Below are 23,273 nucleotides of genomic sequence, written 5' to 3' on the forward strand. Positions count from 1 at the left end.
TAAAATATCTACAATTTTATTTTATTTAGAAATAATTCTACAATTTTATTTGAAAAAATGAATTAGAATAAAAGTGAAAAAATAATATTTGAAAATAAATAATTAAATATATTATTTTACTAAATCTAAAACGTAATTACTAGTTTAAAAAAATATTTATTTTGTATCTTTAAAATGAAATTCTTAGTACTATTAACATGACAAACGGCAGCAAACCCCTTTTTATTGGAATATTTGAAATGAAATTCTTAGTACTATTAACATGACAAACGGCAGCAAACCCCTTTTTATTGGAATATTTGATTCAGATGCATTAATGTGATTGACCAAAATATCGAAATCCTTAACAACTTCAAAGATTTTCTCTAACAAAATCCCTAATTTCTTGTCATGCTAAGATAACAAAAATTGGAATTTTTAATATAAATATATCGGATAGCAACAACAATGTACTGATTTTTTTATTGTTTAAAGCTACTCTTTTTTTCTCACTTTCTCTCTCTTTTCTTATAGTTCTAAATATTGTTTATGGAGGAGATAGATTGGGGAAACTTAGAAGCACTTCCTTTAAGTTTAATTTTTGATAAATTAGTGGAACGTATAGATCACATCTATTTCAGTGCCGTATGCAAGAATTGGTATTCCATTGCAAAGTTTAATTATCAAAATCGACAAATACAAAATAATGTATTGCCCATGCTTATGATTCCCACAAAAAAGAAGTGCAAAAAAAATATGTGGAAAGCAACCAAGAAAAGTTTATACGGAATTTCATCCAAAACTTCTTACAAGTTCAAACTCCCAGTACCTTATAACAAGAGGCTTTGTGGTTCAAGTCATGGTTGGCTAGCCAAGGTAGATTCTAGTTCTAAAGTTACTCTTATAAAACTCCTCAATCCTTTTAAGGATGCCGTATCCATCACTTTACCACCCATCTACTTCATGGATATGTACAGAAGAAAAAGTTATGAGTATGATGTGCATAAGGTTGTTCTATCTACCAATCCTACATTTAAGCCACATGATTATGTAGTTGTAGCCATTTACAATATGCGGAAATGTCTTGCTTTTTTAAAAGCTGGACAAAAGAATTGGACTTATATTGATGATATTCATCGTCTCTTTAATGATGTTATATTCTACAAAGGCTTGGTCTATGCGGTGGGACTATGGAATAACATTGTCTCTTTTGATTTGTCTTATTTAAAGGAAGGAAGGGTAATTCCCAAAATTGTTTCTTTGAAAGGGGATGATTATGCTCATCGAGCTTATCTTGTAAAATCATTGGAAGGAGACTTATGGCTTGTAAGAAAATTTATTGGGTATCACGGTGACGAAGATGATGAAGATAATATTGAGCCTAGTAGTGGTACAAAAAGATTCGAAGTATATAATTTGGAATTGGATCTTCAAACAGGTGAACTTATACAAATGTTAAAAATTGATAGTTTAGGAGACAATGTCTTATTTGTGGGTGATAGTGATTCTGTTGCTGTGTCAGCTTCATATTTTTCTAATCATCTTCAAAAGGATTCAATTTATTATACAAATGACTTTTACGGAGACACGCCACCTTACCCTCATGGACCATTTGATATGAAAATCTACAATGTAAAAGAAAAAAAATTTAGTCAACATTGTCCTTTTTATCATTGGTTTAAAGAAAATCCACCTGCAGTATGGGTTATTCCACCGTTTCAATGGAAATGACAAGTTCAATTAAAATATGTTATTTTGTTTTATTTTAATTTTTTTCTTTGTTTAGTTAAGTAAAAAACATAGTTTATTCAATTCTGTTGCATTGCTCAAGTTAAGGATGTATGAGTATTGCATTTAAGATTTTTTTTAAGTTAATAAAGACGTTTTATTTTAAATATTTCAATCAATTTTTATTCCTATTTTTCAATTTTAATTTTTGGAATTGTTATTCAATAAGAGTAATGAGTTATGCATGATTACAATTTTGAACCGGTTTGATTATTAAATTGATCTTGAAAAGAATTCAAAAAATTTAATTGATAATAAACATTTAATTAGTATTGATCTTTGGGTTGTCATTCTAATTTCAGAAATTTTAGCTATAATTTAAACAAACATTGTAGTTATGAATATCAATTTTAAAATTTGAATCCGTAAATATTAATTTTTTTTAGTTTTAGATGTTGTCTACCGCATACACAATTACATTAAATAATGTGGATCTCGTATACATTTAATGGGATTCATAATTTTTTTTTTTACGGTAAAACTCTTAATTTATTTCAATTTAAATAGTAATAAGGTTCTGGATACGTGTCGGTACATCAGTAAAACTATGGAAACTAGCAAATTTTGGAGCCGCCCGAGCTAATGTGTGAGCAACTTTATTAGCTTGTCTCCTAGTGAACTTAACATGAGAGTTCTTAAAACATTCACCTAATAAGCGTTTACACTCCCGAATAATAGCACCACAATCTATATAGTTAGATTATTGACTATTCACACTATCCACTACGCTTTTAGCGTCCATCTCAAAATCCATATTATCATAACCAAGCTCGTGCACCCAATTAATCAATGCGAAGAGCCCTAAAGCTTCCCCGACAACGACTTATGTGATGGGAGAAAACCACTCGGTTCTAGCTGCAATAAAGGAACATTTATCATCTCTTATACAAGTACCTAAACCAACCTTGTTATTAGAGAAAGATGCGTCTATGTTGCATTTGAGACTACCAGTCGAAGGCTTGCTCCACTTAGGATCCATAGGACTTTGAGATTGAGAGATATTGTTATTCCTTATATGTTGTGCTCTTCTCCCTCCATGAAGCAGGTTTATTGAACGATTGCAGATAGTATCTTGAGAGTCTTCAATTTGATTCCAAACATGATTATTTCTGCATTTCCAAAGACTCCACAGGGTAGTAGCGAATACAGCTTGTTGCTCTTGATTAGCGACCTGCAAAATGGAGAATACAACAGTAGCACAAGCAATTTGATTATTTTGAAATTGTTGTAACACCGGCCAGAGACCCACTTTTTTCCAGCACTCTACACTCTCAAATGATTGACCTTTTGTAAAAAGATCCAATGTGAAGAGTTTTTTTATTTGGCAAGATCTACAACTTTTATGTTGGGAGATTTTTGAGCGTGTAAGCAAAATTTTGAATTCCCAAAATACCCTTGAAAAACCCTAATTTTGACTTTTGTTGACTTTTTGATCCTTGATGGATTTTCTTGATTTTATTTGGTCAAATGACTTCAATAATCATATGTTGATGATATTGATCCTTAAAAGTCATGGTTTGATCCAAAATCTTAAAAGTCAAAGGTGATCTTATACAGTTGACTTTTTCTAGATGAAGTGAGATATTGGGCTTTTGTGATGAATCAAGCCCTCCTTCTTAAATGAATTAAATGAATGGATTATATTGAAGTATTTGAGGTATTGGAATCATGGTTTGAGTTGTGGAGCCATGTCCTGATTAAAAGTCAACTATCTAGGTGAATTAGGCCAAAAACCCTAATTGTAGACCAGATGGAATTGATGACTGTGGCTAGGGGTGTGCAAAAAAACCGGTAACCATAAACCAAATCTATATCCAAATTAAACCATATTTAAAAACCCAGTCCAAAGTAAAATTTTAGAACCGATGGCCCATTTATCAAAACCAAAAAAAAATCATGAACCAATAATCAATTTGGATCAGCTTATTGGGTACCCAATTTGAGACTCTCAACTCTCTTCTCTTTCGCTCAACTCTCTCTTCTCTTTTGCTACTATCACAAATTTCAATTGTTAAACACTAGATTTTATGTTTCAGTTGCTCCTGACTATCCATTTTTGTTTTCTTTATTTTGTTTTTTTCTTCGTGATTGAAAATAGATTCGCATGATTAAAAACTGGTTTTGAGAGAACCGGTTTAAAACCGGTTTTTTGTTAAAACTGGTTTTTGTGAAAAACCGGTTTAGAACCAAACCAAACCATATGTAAACCGGTTTTAAAAAAATAAACAGGTTTTAGTAAAATAGTTTTAAGATCCAAACCAAACCATATATATAGTTCAATTTGGTTTGGTTATTGATCCATGCACACCCCTAACTGTGGCCTCTGAATTGAAGTACAATGCCCATTGGATATTGACATAGGGATCATTTGAGGATGATTAAACACTTTGATTGATGCCCTGGAGCTTTTTAGGGTTTCCCAAATATGGGCCCTGATTTTAGTCCTTGATGGGCTCAAATCCCTATTTTGGTAACCTAAACAAGCCTGAGTCTTGATGACTGGTGTCTGATCATCATAGGTGGATGGATGAATCACTTTGAGTCCTATGATTGTATTGGAGCTCATTTTCTTATTGATTGATCCTTTGCCTGAGCTTCTTGTCCTTGGACACCCTTGACTGAGTATTTGGTAAACAAATGACTGCCCTGGGTACTTGTCTTGAGTTGATGAAATTTATGGAGATGTGACATCTCAGGGGGGTCAAAATTAGGGTATGACAGCGGGGGATATATTCCCACCACAATCCTGCCCTCGAATATATTCCCCACCCCCGCTACGGGGGGATTTTGTCCCTCATCCTCGTCCCCGCGGGTCCCCAAAGTTCATGCGGTCATGCATAAACATGTTTTTTTATTTTAATTCAAATTAATAGTAAAAGCTTCAAAAATTAACCACAAGAAATTTAGAAATTATCTCTTTATGATAAATATATTGTTTTAACAACATTTAATCTATAATATTAAGTGTCATGACCACCAAAATTTCAAACTAAGAAAAATACATATATATTTTAAATTTATGTATAAGATTAATTATATGAAAAGATAAATAAACTTACATAATAATTTAAAATTATATATAAATTAAAGACATTATGCTATTTTAGGCAGGACGAGGATATTTACACCACCCCCATCCCCGAAGTGCCTCCGGGGAGATTTTATTCCCCATCCCTGCGGGAGAAATTCCCCGTCTTTGGGGCTCCAAACAGGGAATTCCCACAGGAATCCTCGCTAACGGAGATAAGTTGACGTCTCTACCTTTTCTAAGCCTTTCTAGACTCTTAATTTCTTTATACCCAATAAAGAATACCCTTAAATAACACAAGTCTTAGTTCAAACATTTAGGCTCTGTTTGGTAGTCAAGTTTTTGAGCTTATAGCTTATGTCTTATGTCTTATAAGCTCATATGATAATTTAGACTTGTTTGGTAACGATCTTTTCATCACGAGCTTATAGCTTATTTTATTAGCTTATAGCTTATTTTCCAGACGCTATTTCAAATAGCGTTTTAGCTTATGTCTTATAGCTTATCATTTTTTCTTCCTTTTTTATCCTTATTATTTTAATTAAAATTCATTTTTAACCCTTGTAATTTATTTTAATTTAAAATAAAATAAATATATATTAAATATCTTTTATGTCATTTTACATTTATAAGTTAATTGAACCGCTAATTTTACCAAACACTTCAATTAGCTTATAAGCTATCAGTCTCAACCATCCGCTATAAGCTATAAGTCACCAGTTATCAGCCATCAGTCATAAGCTATAAGCTATAAGCTAGCTTATCAGTCAACCGCTATTTTTACCAAACAGACCCTTAGTATACATTGGAAAAAAGTATTATAACAAGACTTGAAAAATGAAAAATGAGTTTCTATGTTGATACGGTGGATGCCTGGATTGTGGTGCATAACATATTAAGGAGGTGATACGCAGGTTTTTTATTAGATTTAAATATTTTTATATAATAAATCATATATATTAATTAGCTAAATAATGTACTTTTTCAATTCTTATTATAAAAAAAAATTAAAATTTATTAGCTAAGTAATGTATATATAATAAATCATATATATTAATTATTTAATAAATTTAAAAAAAAAATTTAAAACTAAAGAACGGAGTAATTATTTTATATTATATTTTATTTAGTTATTATAGTGGATGGTGTCTGAAAATAGTGGATAGTTGATAACTATTCAAGCTCTTTATTATACTCAATGTTGTCCTGCTTAAAATTTCTTCCTCTTTGCAGGAGATATAGAAAGTTCTAGCACCATTAAATTTTCCTGGTTCCGAGGGTAGTCAGGTGATGTATCTGTCGAGAATTATGGAGAGAAATACTAAGCCTCTTGATTCCTCTCAGAAGAAATTGGAGTTCCTTTGCAGCCAAAACACTTCTCTGATCCAAAAATTGAAAGAATGTGCTTATGTGAGCCTTGAGGTAGTTGCAAAGTCCTTTGAAAATGCGTTGCAATAAGTGGAACATTTTCACTATCCACTGGTTTTTTTGAGGGAGCAGATCCGGCCAGGTCAGATACTCTTGGAAGAGAGGATCGTCTCCATTCTCAAATAGCCTATTGTCCCCTCTTTTTTCGCGCGTTGGCTTGTAAACAATACTTTGTTAATAGATATATTATTTACATTCTTTATCCTTGATTTTTGGTTTTTCATTGTATTTCTGTCAATCATGATTTTGAGCTGACTGAGAGCCAAGGAGCTCCCGAGTTTATCGTTGAACCCCGCTATTTACAATTTGTTGTTATATAAAGTGAGGTAAATAATATTTTCTTGAAGCGTAAATAATCTTAAATTTTTTGAGAGGTTGTGTATCTATGTTTCATTTGCGAGCGTGTTGCGTTAAGTTGTACACGTTGTCTTAGTGAACAATCATTTAGATATGCTACATAAAAGTTTACACATTTATATATGTAGCATGTAGACGTAAAATATGAAATATGACCGAATGGTTTTCAGCCTCTTATATTGTTGTCAGTTTTTTCCCTCCTTAGCCACATCAGGGTATGCAAGGGTTCATGCTTGATAGCTTCCATATGAGGGAGATCATGTTGATTTCCATAGTTGTACCTTCTCCATGGCCCATTTGGAGTGCATGGTGGATCTCTTTGGATGCTTCAGAGTCGGCGTGCAAAATGGTTGGTTCTCCATGAAGGTTGTGGTACTTGAGTCTTAACTGCACGCGTGAAGCTATGACATCTAACGCTGCGGTGAAAGGCCTACCCGAGATGAATTTATAATGGATCTTTCATGGGATGAATATGAACTGATTGTTTATGGATCATATATCATTGTCTTCTCCTACAAATGACATTAGCTCTACGTAACCCTAAGGATAAGTGGTAGTTCCATTGAGCGCTCATAAATTCGAGCCATCATATGGTCTCCATACCCATTTTTTCAGACAGAGAGGAGTAGAGGATATCACATGAACTTCCTTGTCAATTAAAATTCGTGAGACGTTAAATTGTCCTATAGTAGCGATGATTACTCAGGGGAACAATTCGTTAGAAATGCCTCCAACCTTCTCAGAGTCTAGGAAACTTAGCAGAGGTCATTCGGGGGTCTTATATGATGAACTTCCTTTATTTTTAGGGGACAACTTCTCTACCCATCCCAAAAAGTTGGATAGTGTACCTCCAACCAATCATATGATTCCATCTTATTTAACACATTTAATTATTTATTAAAATACTAAAAATGTTTGTTGTTTTCAAAGCATTTTACAAAGGAGGTAACTTTACCATCAAAGCAATTCAAATAAATAAGAATGTAACTTTACCATCAAAGCAATTCAAATAAAAATGTTGTAGTAAAATCGATATATTTTATTTCCCCTTTTTCAAAATAATTCAAATTTTAAGAATTCACCTTTAACATCATGGAATAATATCACAAAGCATGTATATATCACAAAGAATGTCTGTTGTACTCCAAAATTTTCCCGCACTTTTCAAGCTATTCTAAATTATTTTTAAAATTGAATTATTTTTCCCGCACCTCTTAAATTATTTATATTTTAATAAATAGAAAAACCTTTGTCTATGCTTCGTATACTTTTAATTGACTTTTTATTTCAAATAAATAACATAACACAATTGATAAGAAGGAAAGGCTTGCAAACAGTTTAGGTCACGGGTATGAATCCTGCTTGGTTGGATTATTTTCTTATTTAGGATTGATTTTAACCTAATTTCAGTCAATAAATAAGAGATTGTCCACCCTCATTTTTCATCAACAATCATCCACAATCTCTACACAGACACTCTTTTTTTAATGTATTTTTAGAAAAATGAGATTTTACTGTATTTTTATAAAACCCCCGATTTAACTGTATTTTAGGAAAAACTAAATTTAAAAAAAAAAAACTTGATTTCAGTGTATTTTAAAGAAACTTGATTTTACTGTAATTTCAAAAAACTCGATCTTACTAAATTTTCAAAAAACTTGATTTTATTGTATTTTCAAAAAACCTAATTTTAATGTATTTTCAAAAAAAAAACATGATTTTAATGTATTTTTAGAAAGACTAGATTTTACTGTAATTAGAAAAACAATTCTATTGTATTTTTAGAAAAACTCTTATTGTATTTTTTAACAAAAACTCAATTTTGCAGTATTTTCAAAATATTTGATTTTATTGTAATTTCAAAAAATTGATTTTACTGTATTTTAGGAAAAACTCGATTCTAAAAAAGGAGTTTTTCTAAAAAACAATAAAATAAAGTGTTTTTTTCCCAATTACGATAGAATCGTGTTTCTCCTAAAATACAGTAAAATCATGTTTTTTTTTTAAAATACATTAAAATTATGTTTTTTGAAAATACAGTAAAATCAAGTTTTTTTTGAAAATATAGTAAGATTGAGTTTTTTAAAAATACTGTAAAATCTTCATTTTTGAAAATAAAGTAAAGATTGAGTTTTTCCTAAAATACAGCTAAATTGAGTTTTTGAAAATACAGCAAAATCGATTGTTTTGAAAATACTGTAAAATCAAGATTTCTAAAATTACAGTAAAATCAAGATTAACCACAATATTACTTCGTTGTTAGTAGGGTCAACAATGTGCTATGTTATGTCTGTGCTTTTTGTTCCGGTTTGGAATCACCATTATACTCTGGATTTGTTAAAGGCAAAGTTGGAAAAGCGGAACCCTTGGAAATTTCCCTAAGATGAAGGCCGTTAATAACCTCCCCATATTGATGACAACATAATTTTGTATTTAGTCATTTATGCGTTATCAAATAACAACAAAGTTCATCAAATTTGAATAAGAACTTTCTATTTAATATACAAAAATAATACTAGATAAAAATCTATAAAATTTTACCGAATTTTTCAAATATTTATGATTTTTTACCATATTTTTAAAATAACATATGAGTTTTGCCAAATTTTTCAAAATTCTATGAGCTTTTTACTAGATTTTTCAAAAAATATATATAATTTTTTATTGAATTTTTTAAAAAAAGTCTTTGCATTTTTATTGGATTTTTTCAATATATTACCGGATTTTTCAAAGTCTATGTTTTTATCAGATTTTTCAAAATACCCGATAGTGTTTACGGTTGGACTTCTTATTGTATCTTTAACTTTATATAACAATCAAAAAAATATTTTTGATTTGGTTCGATATGAATCACTGGTTAAAGAAATTTGATCCAATACAATTGAATTTCATGCACATTAATTTGATCGATGTTTGGATCTTAAAACTACAAATTATAATGACTTATAAATATTATTATTATAAAAATACTATAAAATAATAAGTTTAGAGTAATGTACAAAGAGGATAATGTGTTAACAGTGTAAAATAATTTTACACTGTCATCCAATTGAGATTCATCAATCATCTTGTCACATAACTTTTTTTAAAATAACATTGTGATTCGACACTTATTATGAATGTGATTGGTTGACGTTGTAAAATTATTTTACACTATCAGTGTATATCCTTTTTTATCTTGTACAAATATTTTAAAAATTAAAATTACAAACAAATAATATTAAAAATTAGTAGATAAATTAAATCAATAAATAGTACTAAAAAAAAAATTATGAATGAACAATAAGTTGGCGTAATATATCGTTCTAATAAAAATAAGAGTGAAGACTCATTTTAGTCTCTCACAAAAATTACATAACCTAAATTAGTCCCTCACAAAAAAGGACTTGATTCAATCCCTTACAAAATTTAACCGGACCATATTAGTCCTTCTGTTAATATTTTTTTCAAATCGAGTATAAAACCGGACCATATTAGTCCTTCTGTTAATATTTTTTTCAAATCGGGTTTTTTTATACTTTTAAATCGTGAATGGACTGCCATGTTGGCTTTTATTTTTTAAATACTAAATTGATTTTTAATTATAATTTTTATTTTTAAACAATTTTGAATTAATAATATCAAAAAAGCAAAAATTATTTTTATATGGAATTGAACCCAGGATCTTTAACCAATATTTTAAGTCTTTACCAATAGTCCAATGTACATTCATGACAAATATTTCCTATGATTTTTAGTAATATTAAATAATTATGAATTTTAAACCAAAAAGTTAAAATTTGTACTAATAAGGTATTAAACCCATATACGTTCAACTTAAATGATAGTCACTTTAGTTAATAAAAATTTAAATAATACAAAAATTTAAAAATAAAATTAATAAAATATAAAACCTAAATATAATTAATCAAATAAAATAAATAAATGAATATTTAATTGAATTACTGTTAAACTAATTAATTACTTTTTAGTTTGAATTAACTAAATAATTTTAAAAATTAATTATTTAATTTAAATTAATTAAATATTTTAACAATTTGAATTACTATAAAATTAACTAATTGTTATTTAATTTGAACTAGTTTGAAATAGGATTTACATTTTATAAAATTTATTTTTAATTCGTGTATTATTTGAAATTAGTAAATATTCATTTGTGTGTTATTTGAAATAAGTAAATGTTTATTCAGAATTATTTAGTTAAGTATTTATCATGAAGAAATAGAAATTGATTTGTTTAGTTGTAAAGTGATTATCATTTATCGGACTTAGGTTCGAAACCCCATTGGTACAAATTTTGTAATTTTTATTTTAAATTCAGAATTATTTTATTACAATTCTTCGAAATTATTTGTCATGAATGCATATTGCCCTAGTGGTAAAAATTTAAGATATTATTTAAAAGTCTTGGGTTCAATTCCTTATAAGATACAATTTTGACTTTTTGGATATTATGAAATTATAATTGTTAAAAGATGAAATTATAATTGTTAAAAGATGAAATTAAAAATTAAAAATTAATTTAGTATTTAAAAAATGAAAAATAAAAAATAAAATACAACGTGACAGTCACGGTTTAATATTTAAAAAATAAAAAAAATACAACGTGGCAGTCCAGTCACGGTTTAAAAGTAGGAAAAAAACTGATTTGAAAAAATATTAATAGAAGGACTAATATGGTCCGGTTAAATTTTGTAAGAGATTAAAGTGGACTCTTTTTTTTGTGAGAGACTAATTTAGGATATGTGATTGTTGTGAGGGACCAAAATGGGTCTTCACTCTAAAAATAATTTAGTGTTAAAGTATATGAATATGGTTCAGTTCGGTTGTATCAGTTTTTGAAAATCAATTTAAATTCGGTCCAATACAAGTCGTTTTTAGGAAGAAGAAAAATTCAAACACATCCAAAATTATTCAGTTTTTTATTGTTGTAGTTTTTTCGATGTTTTTAAAATTGAGTTGCTGTCTTTATTTGAATTAGTTTGGATTTGATCACTTTAATTTATATTATAAGAAAATTGTGTTTATATAAAATTATTGATTAATTAATATTGAATTTTAAAATTCTAGCTCAACTTATTGAAGCTCAACTTATTGAAGCTCATATATGGAGGCCATTTTCTAGCTCAACTTATATACTCAAGATTGTATGTGAGTTTCAAGTAGTAACTCAATTCTTATTTTTATGTGAGTCCTACGTATTAATGATTAAGATGCTTTTTAATCAATTATCTTTTGACCCCTCAACAGAAAATAGAGCAAAATGAGAATAAAATATCTACAATTTTATTTTATTTAGAAATAATTCTACAATTTTATTTGAAAAAATGAATTAGAATAAAAGTGAAAAAATAATATTTGAAAATAAATAATTAAATATATTATTTTACTAAATCTAAAACGTAATTACTAGTTTAAAAAAATATTTATTTTGTATCTTTAAAATGAAATTCTTAGTACTATTAACATGACAAACGGCAGCAAACCCCTTTTTATTGGAATATTTGAAATGAAATTCTTAGTACTATTAACATGACAAACGGCAGCAAACCCCTTTTTATTGGAATATTTGATTCAGATGCATTAATGTGATTGACCAAAATATCGAAATCCTTAACAACTTCAAAGATTTTCTCTAACAAAATCCCTAATTTCTTGTCATGCTAAGATAACAAAAATTGGAATTTTTAATATAAATATATCGGATAGCAACAACAATGTACTGATTTTTTTATTGTTTAAAGCTACTCTTTTTTTCTCACTTTCTCTCTCTTTTCTTATAGTTCTAAATATTGTTTATGGAGGAGATAGATTGGGGAAACTTAGAAGCACTTCCTTTAAGTTTAATTTTTGATAAATTAGTGGAACGTATAGATCACATCTATTTCAGTGCCGTATGCAAGAATTGGTATTCCATTGCAAAGTTTAATTATCAAAATCGACAAATACAAAATAATGTATTGCCCATGCTTATGATTCCCACAAAAAAGAAGTGCAAAAAAAATATGTGGAAAGCAACCAAGAAAAGTTTATACGGAATTTCATCCAAAACTTCTTACAAGTTCAAACTCCCAGTACCTTATAACAAGAGGCTTTGTGGTTCAAGTCATGGTTGGCTAGCCAAGGTAGATTCTAGTTCTAAAGTTACTCTTATAAAACTCCTCAATCCTTTTAAGGATGCCGTATCCATCACTTTACCACCCATCTACTTCATGGATATGTACAGAAGAAAAAGTTATGAGTATGATGTGCATAAGGTTGTTCTATCTACCAATCCTACATTTAAGCCACATGATTATGTAGTTGTAGCCATTTACAATATGCGGAAATGTCTTGCTTTTTTAAAAGCTGGACAAAAGAATTGGACTTATATTGATGATATTCATCGTCTCTTTAATGATGTTATATTCTACAAAGGCTTGGTCTATGCGGTGGGACTATGGAATAACATTGTCTCTTTTGATTTGTCTTATTTAAAGGATGGAAGGGTAATTCCCAAAATTGTTTCTTTGAAAGGGGATGATTATGCTCATCGAGCTTATCTTGTAAAATCATTGGAAGGAGACTTATGGCTTGTAAGAAAATTTATTGGGTATCACGGTGACGAAGATGATGAAGATAATATTGAGCCTAGTAGTGGTACAAAAAGATTCGAAGTATATAATTTGGAATTGGATCTTCAAACAGGTGAACTTATACAAATGTTAAAAATTGATAGTTTAGGAGACAATGTCTTATTTGTGGGTGATAGTGATTCTGTTGCTGTGTCAGCTTCATATTTTTCTAATCATCTTCAAAAGGATTCAATTTATTATACAAATGACTTTTACGGAGACACGCCACCTTACCCTCATGGACCATTTGATATGAAAATCTACAATGTAAAAGAAAAAAAATGTAGTCAACATTGTCCTTTTTATCATTGGTTTAAAGAAAATCCACCTGCAGTATGGGTTATTCCACCGTTTCAATGGAAATGACAAGTTCAATTAAAATATGTTATTTTGTTTTATTTTAATTTTTTTCTTTGTTTAGTTAAGTAAAAAACATAGTTTATTCAATTCTGTTACATTGCTCAAGTTAAGGATGTATGAGTATTGCATTTAAGATTTTTTTTAAGATAATAAAGACGTTTTATTTTAAATATTTCAATCAATTTTTATTCCTATTTTTCAATTTTAATTTTTGGAATTGTTATCAAATAAGAGTAATGAGTTATGCATGATTACAATTTTGAACCGGTTTGATTATTAAATTGATCTTGAAAAGAATTCAAAAAATTTAATTGATAATAAACATTTAATTAGTATTGATCTTTGGGTTGTCATTCTAATTTCAGAAATTTTAGCTATAATTTAAACAAACATTGTAGTTATGAATATCAATTTTAAAATTTGAATCCGTAAATATTAATTTTTTTTAGTTTTAGATGTTGTCTACCGCATACACAATTACATTAAATAATGTGGATCTCGTATACATTTAATGGGATTCATAATTTTTTTTTTTTACGGTAAAACTCTTAATTTATTTCAATTTAAATAGTAATAAGGTTCTGGATACGTGTCGGTACATCAGTAAAACTATGGAAACTAGCAAATTTTGGAGCCGCCCGAGCTAATGTGTGAGCAACTTTATTAGCTTGTCTCCTAGTGAACTTAACATGAGAGTTCTTAAAACATTCACCTAATAAGCGTTTACACTCCCGAATAATAGCACCACAATCTATATAGTTAGATTATTGACTATTCACACTATCCACTACGCTTTTAGCGTCCATCTCAAAATCCATATTATCATAACCAAGCTCGTGCACCCAATTAATCAATGCGAAGAGCCCTAAAGCTTCCCCGACAACGACTTATGTGATGGGAGAAAACCACTCGGTTCTAGCTGCAATAAAGGAACATTTATCATCTCTTATACAAGTACCTAAACCAACCTTGTTATTAGAGAAAGATGCGTCTATGTTGCATTTGAGACTACCAGTCGAAGGCTTGCTCCACTTAGGATCCATAGGACTTTGAGATTGAGAGATATTGTTATTCCTTATATGTTGTGCTCTTCTCCCTCCATGAAGCAGGTTTATTGAACGATTGCAGATAGTATCTTGAGAGTCTTCAATTTGATTCCAAACATGATTATTTCTGCATTTCCAAAGACTCCACAGGGTAGTAGCGAATACAGCTTGTTGCTCTTGATTAGCGACCTGCAAAATGGAGAATACAACAGTAGCACAAGCAATTTGATTATTTTGAAATTGTTGTAACACCGGCCAGAGACCCACTTTTTTCCAGCACTCTACACTCTCTGGACACTAAAAGAATAAGTGATTATTATTCTCAATCTGATCCCCACATATACCACAATTAGGCGGACAATCAACACCTTTTTCTATTAAGCGCATTCTATTTAGCACACAGTTCCTGCACAAGCGCCACAAAAAGTTTTTAACCTTTGGAAGGGTCTTAATGTTTCAAATCAAATCCCAATTCTCAGCAATCCTAAGATGAGATGTATCGATGGCTTTATTTATACAAAAACGGTAAGTACTGGGCACTGAATAATCACCATTCCTTTCTAATTTCCACACAGTTTTATCCTCCAGAACCATTCCAAATAATGGAGTATTGAGAACTATCTCCGCTAGTCCCTCCCCTACAAGAGAATAAATCAGGTTAGTATTCCACTGCTTGACATTTGGTTGCATCAAGTCTGAAACTTTCAGTCTGGATATCACCGGGTTATTCGGCCATGGATTCATCAACGATGTACTATCATGCAACCAAATTTGACCCCACGTTGGAATACTCTCTCCCGAACCGACACTCCATTTGTACCATCCTCCAACCACAAATTTCGAACTCCATATGCTCCTCCATACATAACTCGGATTGTGCCCAATTGATGATTCAAGAAAGTCACAGTTGGGGTAGTATTTAGCCTTGTACAACCTGGTAACTAAGCTATCTGGCTTCGTCATAAGATTCCACACTTGTTTACCAAGCATTGCATAGTTAAAAGCACTCAGATTCTTGAAACCCATACCTCCATTCTTCTTAGTCATAGATAGCCTATCCCAAGAAAGCCAATGAAAACCTTTGGCCCTGTCACGATTATGCCCCCGCCAAAATGAATTCATCATTTTCTCAATTTCATCACTTAAAGATGATGGTAACAAGAAAATATTCATAATATAAGAAGGGATAGCTTGCAGTTCAGATTTAATAAGAGTTTCTCTTACTGCTTGAGATAGGCACCTACTACTCCAAGAGTTGATCTTTTTCCATATCCTATCTTTTATGTACTTGATTGTTGCTTTTTTACTTCTACCGATCATGGACGGGACACCAAGGTACTTATCCGTACCTAACACTTGTTGAACTCCTAATGTTGCAGCCAACACAGCTTTAACATCAGCCCCAACATTTCTGCTACAAAATAGTTCCGATTTTTCAAGATGATAGTTTGAACAGAAGCTTCTTCATAGGTGGCTAAAATATTCTTCATCATAGATGCTTTATTAGGTGCAGCTTTGAAGAAAAGAAAACAATCATCGGCGAAAAGAAGATGGGATATGATAGGGGTGTTCTTGAAAATTTTAATGCCATGAATATCTCCCCTTGCTTCTGCCTATTTTATAAGTGATGTGAGACCCTTAGAACATAGGATAAATAAATATGGAGATAAGGGGAACCCTTGCCGCAACCCCCTGCCAGGGACTATAGGACCAACCGTGTTACCATTCAAATTCACCGAATAGTCAACCGTTTCCACACACATTATAATCCATCTTACCCACTTTTGACTGAAACCCATGGTGATAAGGAAATCCCTAATATAATCCCAATCAATCTTGTCGTAAGCTTTACTAATATCAAGTTTTAGAGCTATCTCACCAATCTTACCCTTTGTTTTAGTCTTCATATGATGTACCACCTCAATGGCTGCCATAGCATTATCCAGAATTGATCTTCCAGAGACGAAAGCCGATTGGTTATCTGAGATGCATTTGAATAAGACTTTCTTTAGGCGATTTGCAAGGACTTTGGCAATCACCTTATACAGAACGTTGCACAAAGTTATCAGTCTCCAGTCTTTCAGAGAAGTTTGTGTCTCTCCTTTCGGAATGAGTGTAATGTTGGTCATATTTAGACTTGGCGGAAAAACACCGTTATCTAACCACGAGCAGCTAGCCGTAAAGATTTCCACCATACTGAAGTTGAAGGTCCCTTCGAGTCAAAGACTACTGAGGGTCTTACGGAGAAAACTAGTGAGGCCACTGAAGACCTCGGGATGAAGCTCCAGAAAATTAGGATTTCTGAAGTTCCCCCAGCGGGACTCAACATGGACGAGAACTTGGCTTCTTCTGGAACAGGTCGAAAAAATAATCGCGTTATGAGAAAATACACATAAATATCGTTATTAAAAATTAAATTGTAGACCAATAGCTTATATTCATCTAACTCAATTAACAAATATCAATTCACCAACTTTATCCACTTATGAATGAGAATCGACCGAGTCAAATTAGGCTTTATTAAACTTTAAGTCTTTTCTATTAAATAATTCAAAATTTATACCTTATATATAGTGTACTCATATATATAGTGTACCATATATATATGAGGAGGGATATATTGACTCCAAGAGTAAGTGTTGAACACTTACTCCAAATCTTAACCATTGATTATCATTAATCTAACGGCTTTAATTAATTTTTTTTATAAAAAAAATTTCCAAAAATAATTAAATTTAATGATCAATTAAAACCGTTAGATTAATGAAGATCAACAGTTAAGATTTGGAGTAAGTGTTCAGCACTTACTCTTGGAGTCAATATATCCCTCCTCTCTCTCTCTCTCTCTCTCTCTCTCTCTCTCTCTCTCTCTCTCTCTCTCTCTATATATATATATATATATATATATATATATATATATATATATTTCCTCTTTTTAGTTTTAATTATTTTATATCCTTAAACCAATGCCCTTGCATAATATGAACATTATTCATTTCAGTTCAAAGTATTAGTGTTGATATGAAATAGTTTTTTGTAATCTATTCTCATGGGACAAACGTCAAAGTCGATTGCATGAGGATGGATGAAGGTTCTCGGAATGGGAAGGAAACTTTTTTAAAGGAGACAAATGGGACATCATGAGGAACGCAAATGAAGGAGGAACGGGGGGTTTTAATTTCCCACTTCTTCACCGATTTTGACTCAAGATGGAGAGCCAAAGACTTGTTTTTTGAGTTCAAGGAGTTAGGTCAGGTTGACGAAATTGTTATACCACCTAAAAAGGATTGGAGGGGTGAAAGGTATGGATTTGTTAGATTTGTGAATGTTGAGAATGTTAGATTGTTGGAGATTAATATTGACAACCTCTGGTTAGAAGGGAGAAAGTTGAAAGCTAATGTTACAAAGTTTGAGAGAAGGAAGACTGATGTTAGCACCGGAGCCGGGGGAAGTTCCAAATTTGCAGGGTCCATCAGAAGGGATACTAAATCTAAGGGAGTAGATAGGGGAGGAACCAAGTTTAGTTCGGGACTTGGTGTTCATAAACCTGGGTTCAATAAATCCTTTGTTGATGTTATGAAAAATAAGACTGTTGTGGGTGAAGAGGGTAATACGGGCAACACTAGTAATAAGGAGGTCATTAGCAATACGCTCTTTTTCAAATCTCTACCTGATGATTGTAAACGTTTTGAGAAGGCTATGATGGGCGTCGCTAAGAAGCTAGGTTTAGCTTATGGGGTGAGTAAAAGCTTGCTTGAAGAAGGTTTTTTCTGTGGTGGCTACACCTTTGGGTCCAAACTTGTGTCTGTTGGAGGAAACAATAGAAGGAGATCTCGAGACTCTGCTTTAGGACGCCGGAGATTGGAAGGACAGTCTTTTCAAGGAGGTTAGGAGGTGGAGGAAGGCAGACGCTGAGTGTGTGAGAGCAACTTGGGTCTCAATTTATGAAATTCCATGCTTTGCTCGCAACAGAAGATTTTGCGACTCTATGCTATCTGATATTGGAGTCTTGGCAAACGGCGATGTTCTGGAGATGAAGAGTGATAGATTGGATGTCTTTAGACTCTTGATCTTCATGGAACTCATGGGACCTATCAATTGTAAGCTAGTAGCGTGTGTGGATGGTATAAGGTTGAACATAATAGTGAATGAGGAGATGTCGGTTAGTAACGGAGAGGAGTCTTCAACTAGTAGTGAATCAGAGTATGATATGGAGAGCTCATCGGATCAGGATGGAGGATTCCGGTTGTCGGTCGCTAAGAGTGGTGGAGAGGAAGAAATAGTAAAGGACGGCGAGGAGAGAGATTTTGGTCGGTCAAGGGAGGTTGAAAAAGGCCGGGGGAGACCAAAGGGAAAAAGGGAAAACAGTTCGAAACCAAAGGATATTAGTGGTTACCCAAAGGACGAAGAGGGAGATGTGGTTTGTTGCATGAATAAGGGAAATTCTTTTGTGAAGCATCTGTCACAGTCTAATTCTGACAGTATATCCAGCGGTTTCATCTCTTTGGTTCCTTGTTCTATCGGTTTTGCATCTTTTACGCCTTTCAAGAAAGAAGTGGAAAAGGTAGTGGGGCCTGAGGGTGTTGTACAAGAAAACTTGGTTGTTAACGTTGAAGTAGGGGCGCGTGGACAGAAAGGTTTGTCTGAGGTGGGCCCGCTGATTTCTGATAATAGAAGTTTATTAGTAAAGACAAATTCTCTTAATGCCACGTTTGCAAACGATAACGTTAAGTTGATAGAGAGGGGGGCCCACGGATGAATTTGTTTTATCCAATATTAGGGAGAAAAAAGACACCAATCCTGAAGAAGAAGATGCGAACCAAGCTCCTCTTTGTTTTGATGAACAATGTTTAAAAATCAGAAACTCCAAGGTAGTGAGAAAAAAATGAGAGATGTCATAAACTTAGGAGAGAAGGTGGAAATTTTCGCATATCCTATGGAGGCTTTCATAACGGTGCAACAGGAAAGGCTAAAGAACACAGGTACGGATTCGAGGTTTAAGAACTCCAATTTCAATTCTGTATCTACTGTAAACGTGTTATCTTGCGAATCTTTAACTCATTCTGATGTGAGGAACTGTAATTTGAGAATGGGAAAGGGTGTTTTTGGCAAGGCTTCCGAAGGTTTAGGAAATTCAATGTGCAAATTGGGAATTACCAATATTTCAATTGTATCTGATACTTACTTGTTGTAGGAGGAGATGGAGATGAGAGATAAAAAAGAGGAGAAGGAGGAGAAGGGGACTCACAACAGAAACTAATGATTATTTATTCTTTGAATCTTAGAGGTGGTGGTAATTATGAGAAAAGGAAGAGAGTGGGTTTCAATATTAGAAGGGGGAGGTGGACATTGCTTTTTTACAAGAAACAAAGCTTAGGGATGTTAAGATTGATGTAGTTAGAGAGTTTTGGGGGGATGACTCGGTGGAATGGTCTCATTCGGATGCGGAAGGCGCATCGGGAGGTATCTTAATCATGTGGAAGAAGAATTTTTTTAACATTCTTTACAGTTTTAGAGGTGAAGGTTTTTCGGGCATTTGTGTGGAAAAGGAGGATAAAGTGATTTTCTTTGTCAATGCATATGCCTCTTGTGATCATAATAGTAGAGTGAGAACTTGGAAAAAGCTTTTGGACTTGAAGAATAAGAATAGTCTTGGTCTTTGGTGCATTGTGGGAGATTTCAACTCAATATCTTCTTCAGAGGAGAGAATAGGTAAATCTAAGAAAAATTATAGTAGGGAGATAAGCGACTTTAAGGAGTTCATTGATGACATGGAGCTTGTGGATCCGCCTACTATAGGAGGAAAGTTTACTTGGAGCAATAGGTGTGGAAGTGCTATGAGTAGATTGGATAGATTTCTCCTCTCCTATAATTTCATACGCGAATGGAAGGTGGAAGGTCAAACCATAGGGGAAAGGAATGTTTCTGATCATGCTCCTATTTGGATTAAAGACAACAAAAGAAATTGGGGACCTAAACCTTTTAAGTTCAACAATCAATGGTTCAACAAGGAGGAGTTTTCTAAGATGGTGGAAGGGGAGTGGAGTAAGCTTAAGGTGACAGGTAGAGGAGATTATTGTTAGGAAAGAGGTGGAGGTGGGAGATTTTAAACCTTTTAAGTTTGGTTTAGAGGATCATGTTGATATATTACAATTTGCGGATGACACTATAATTCTTGGTGATGCTTCTTATGATAACCTATGGAGTTTGAAAGTTATTTTGAGAGGTTTTGAGTTGGTGTCGGGTTTGAAGATTAACTTTAATAAAAGCAATATCCATGGTGTGAATGTAGGTGATTGGTTCTTCAAATCGGCAACGGCGTTTCTTTCTTGCAAAAAAGGTGGTATTCCTTTCAAATTCTTGGGCATTGTTGTGGGGGAAAGTCCTAGAAAGAAGAAAGTTTGGTTGGAGGTGGTTAATAAGATTAAGAGAAGACTTTCTTGTTGGATGGGGAGGAACATTTCAATGGGAGGTAGAGTCACTCTTATCAATTCAGTTTTAAACGCAATTCCAATATTTACGCTCTCTTTTTTCAAATCCCCGTCAAAGGTGTTAAAAGTGATTAGAAGGCTTCAAAGTGACTTTTTATGGAGTGTAAAGATGGGGAAGAATTGTATTCATTGGGTGAAGTGGGAGACGGTGTGTAATCCTATAGAGAAGGGTGGGCTCGGAGTTAGGGATGTTGGTGAAGTGAACAAGGCTCTCCTCCTCAAATGGAAGTGGAGAATTTTGAAGGAGGATAAAACAATTTGGAGTAGATTTTTGTATTGGAGATATAATTGTCCAAAACTAAAGGTGCAAGCTCCGATAGGTGTTTTGGCTAGAGGTGATGATTCGATTAGGTGGAGGGGTATTGTCAATAAAATTTTGTTAGACGATATCATTGATGGCGGTTTTAATGGTTGTTTTAGTTGTGTTTGCAAAAATGGAAAAGACATTCTTTTTTGGCATAGTTTATGGTTGGGCGATCAATCTCTTCGCGATCTTTTTCCAGAATTGTTTGATATATCAACCATGAAGTATTATGCGTTTGCGGATCTTATAGAGTGGAACAATAGCGAGTTTGTGTGGAAGCTTGAGTGGTTGTTTGGCCACGGCACTGCTGTTGTTCCTGCAGCGTTTTCAGTGCTGCACCAGTCTAGTTGGGAGAATCTAAACGCGATGGTGGATCTAGTTTCTCCTATAGAGTTTGATCATGACATTTTTGAATGGAAAGCAAATGTGGAGAAGGTTTTTTCGCTGGCTTGTATCTCTAACTTAGTAAGAGATTCTAAAACTTTTGCTTGGTCTTTTGATTTATCTTCTTCTCTTAAAGCTTTGTGGGATCTAAAAATTCCTTCTAAGATAAAAGTCTTTGCTTGGAGATTTTTTGTAAAAAGAATTCCCACTAAAGACCTTCTTTTGTATAGGATATTAAAGAATGTCGCTTTTTATTCACAGACACGTTGAGCGGATTGTGAATGTTAAGGATGATGGATTGTGGTTTTCGGGTCTTATCTGGAATTCTCTGTAAAGGAGAGGAGAAACACCAACTTGTCTGCATAGCCTTTATGAAAGAGTTGACGATGCATTGGGAATTCTACACAAATTTATACAAGACAAAAAAACTCATTTTGATTCAATTCAGGATGCACTTATTCCTTGTGTTAGTGGTAACACACCATTTTTAAAATGGATGTGTTTCCTTGATACAGACCACCTTAGAGTATGTATTGATTTGACAAGATATAGGTTCTTAGAGACATTTTTTCCGCTACATAGGATGGCTTTTAAAATTGCTACATTTTGTTGAGGTTAATTTGAAACACGTGTGCCCAATACCAGCTACATCGATAGAGTGGACGGCACATTCAACAAATAAGGCGAAAACTTGGCTGGATAATTTTTGAAGAGGATGGAAAAGTTCACCAAATTGAGCGAGCTTGAAAGAGAATCAAATCAGGAAAAGTCAAAGGAAGAACCTACTGCAAATTTATGGGGTATTGAATCTTTTGATGCATTTTAGATTGTAATCGATACACTTTTTGTATATATTATCGTCAACGATGTAATCTTGATACGATTTAATACATGAGTAATATATAACCTCAGCAATGATGGTGTAATTCCTGATTAATTTTTTGGTTTGTTTATGGTTTACATTGTATGTGCTTGTATACTAAGTTTCTAATTTTTTCTGGTTCAGGTAAGTTTTCGGATATACATGTCTGAATTAACCTCAAGTATTTATAAAAAAACAATCAGTGACATTTTCGGATATGCATCTCCGAAGTATCCTTTTTGTAAAACAAGATGAGGTTTATTCAGAGATACATTTTTTAAAAGTTACCTGATACATGATAAGGTTTCTGAGGTCCAAAGTGATCTAATACTTGTAAAAATAAGGTGTCTCTCAACTTTTTTTTTTCAACACTACACACTAAAATCAGATAATGCATTTATATCTCTACATTGCATTTGTGTATTTCAATGGCGAGAAGACGTCACCTTCATATATGATCACCGAGTAAACATCTCTCGTAGATTTGATATCCAAATTGAATACTCTCCTACACTTTCCAAAAAATTGTTCAGTTGTTAAGTTTGAGTATCGGCCACCCTCGTCTGACAACGACAAAAATATCCATTTCACCAATTTTGAATTGAAGACGGATGAAGATTTAAATGTTATGT

At 32.4% G+C, this 23,273-nt stretch overlaps 3 protein-coding genes across 3 annotated transcripts; 2 read left to right on the top strand and 1 right to left on the bottom strand.

The window, feature by feature from the left end:
• Positions 1–735: 735 nt before the first annotated feature.
• On the top strand, positions 736–1,710 carry LOC131633931 (uncharacterized). Its single transcript, XM_058904609.1, has one exon. The coding sequence runs from the start codon at positions 736–738 to the stop codon at positions 1,708–1,710; it is 975 nt and encodes a 324-aa protein (XP_058760592.1).
• A 10,875-nt stretch (positions 1,711–12,585) lies between these two features.
• Positions 12,586–13,560, top strand: LOC131633932 (uncharacterized). Its single transcript, XM_058904610.1, has one exon. The coding sequence runs from the start codon at positions 12,586–12,588 to the stop codon at positions 13,558–13,560; it is 975 nt and encodes a 324-aa protein (XP_058760593.1).
• Positions 13,561–14,441: 881 nt separating this feature from the next.
• LOC131633933 (uncharacterized) lies at positions 14,442–16,729 on the bottom strand. Its single transcript, XM_058904612.1, has 3 exons — positions 16,383–16,729; positions 15,141–16,014; positions 14,442–14,789 (listed from the first exon to the last, which is right to left on the bottom strand). Exons 1-3 carry the CDS (start codon positions 16,727–16,729, stop codon positions 14,442–14,444), a joined length of 1,569 nt encoding a protein of 522 aa, XP_058760595.1.
• Positions 16,730–23,273: the final 6,544 nt, after the last annotated feature.

The sequence above is a fragment of the Vicia villosa genome, unplaced genomic scaffold (genome assembly GCF_029867415.1).
Source record: "Vicia villosa cultivar HV-30 ecotype Madison, WI unplaced genomic scaffold, Vvil1.0 ctg.001190F_1_1, whole genome shotgun sequence".
Taxonomy (NCBI): domain Eukaryota; kingdom Viridiplantae; phylum Streptophyta; class Magnoliopsida; order Fabales; family Fabaceae; genus Vicia; species Vicia villosa.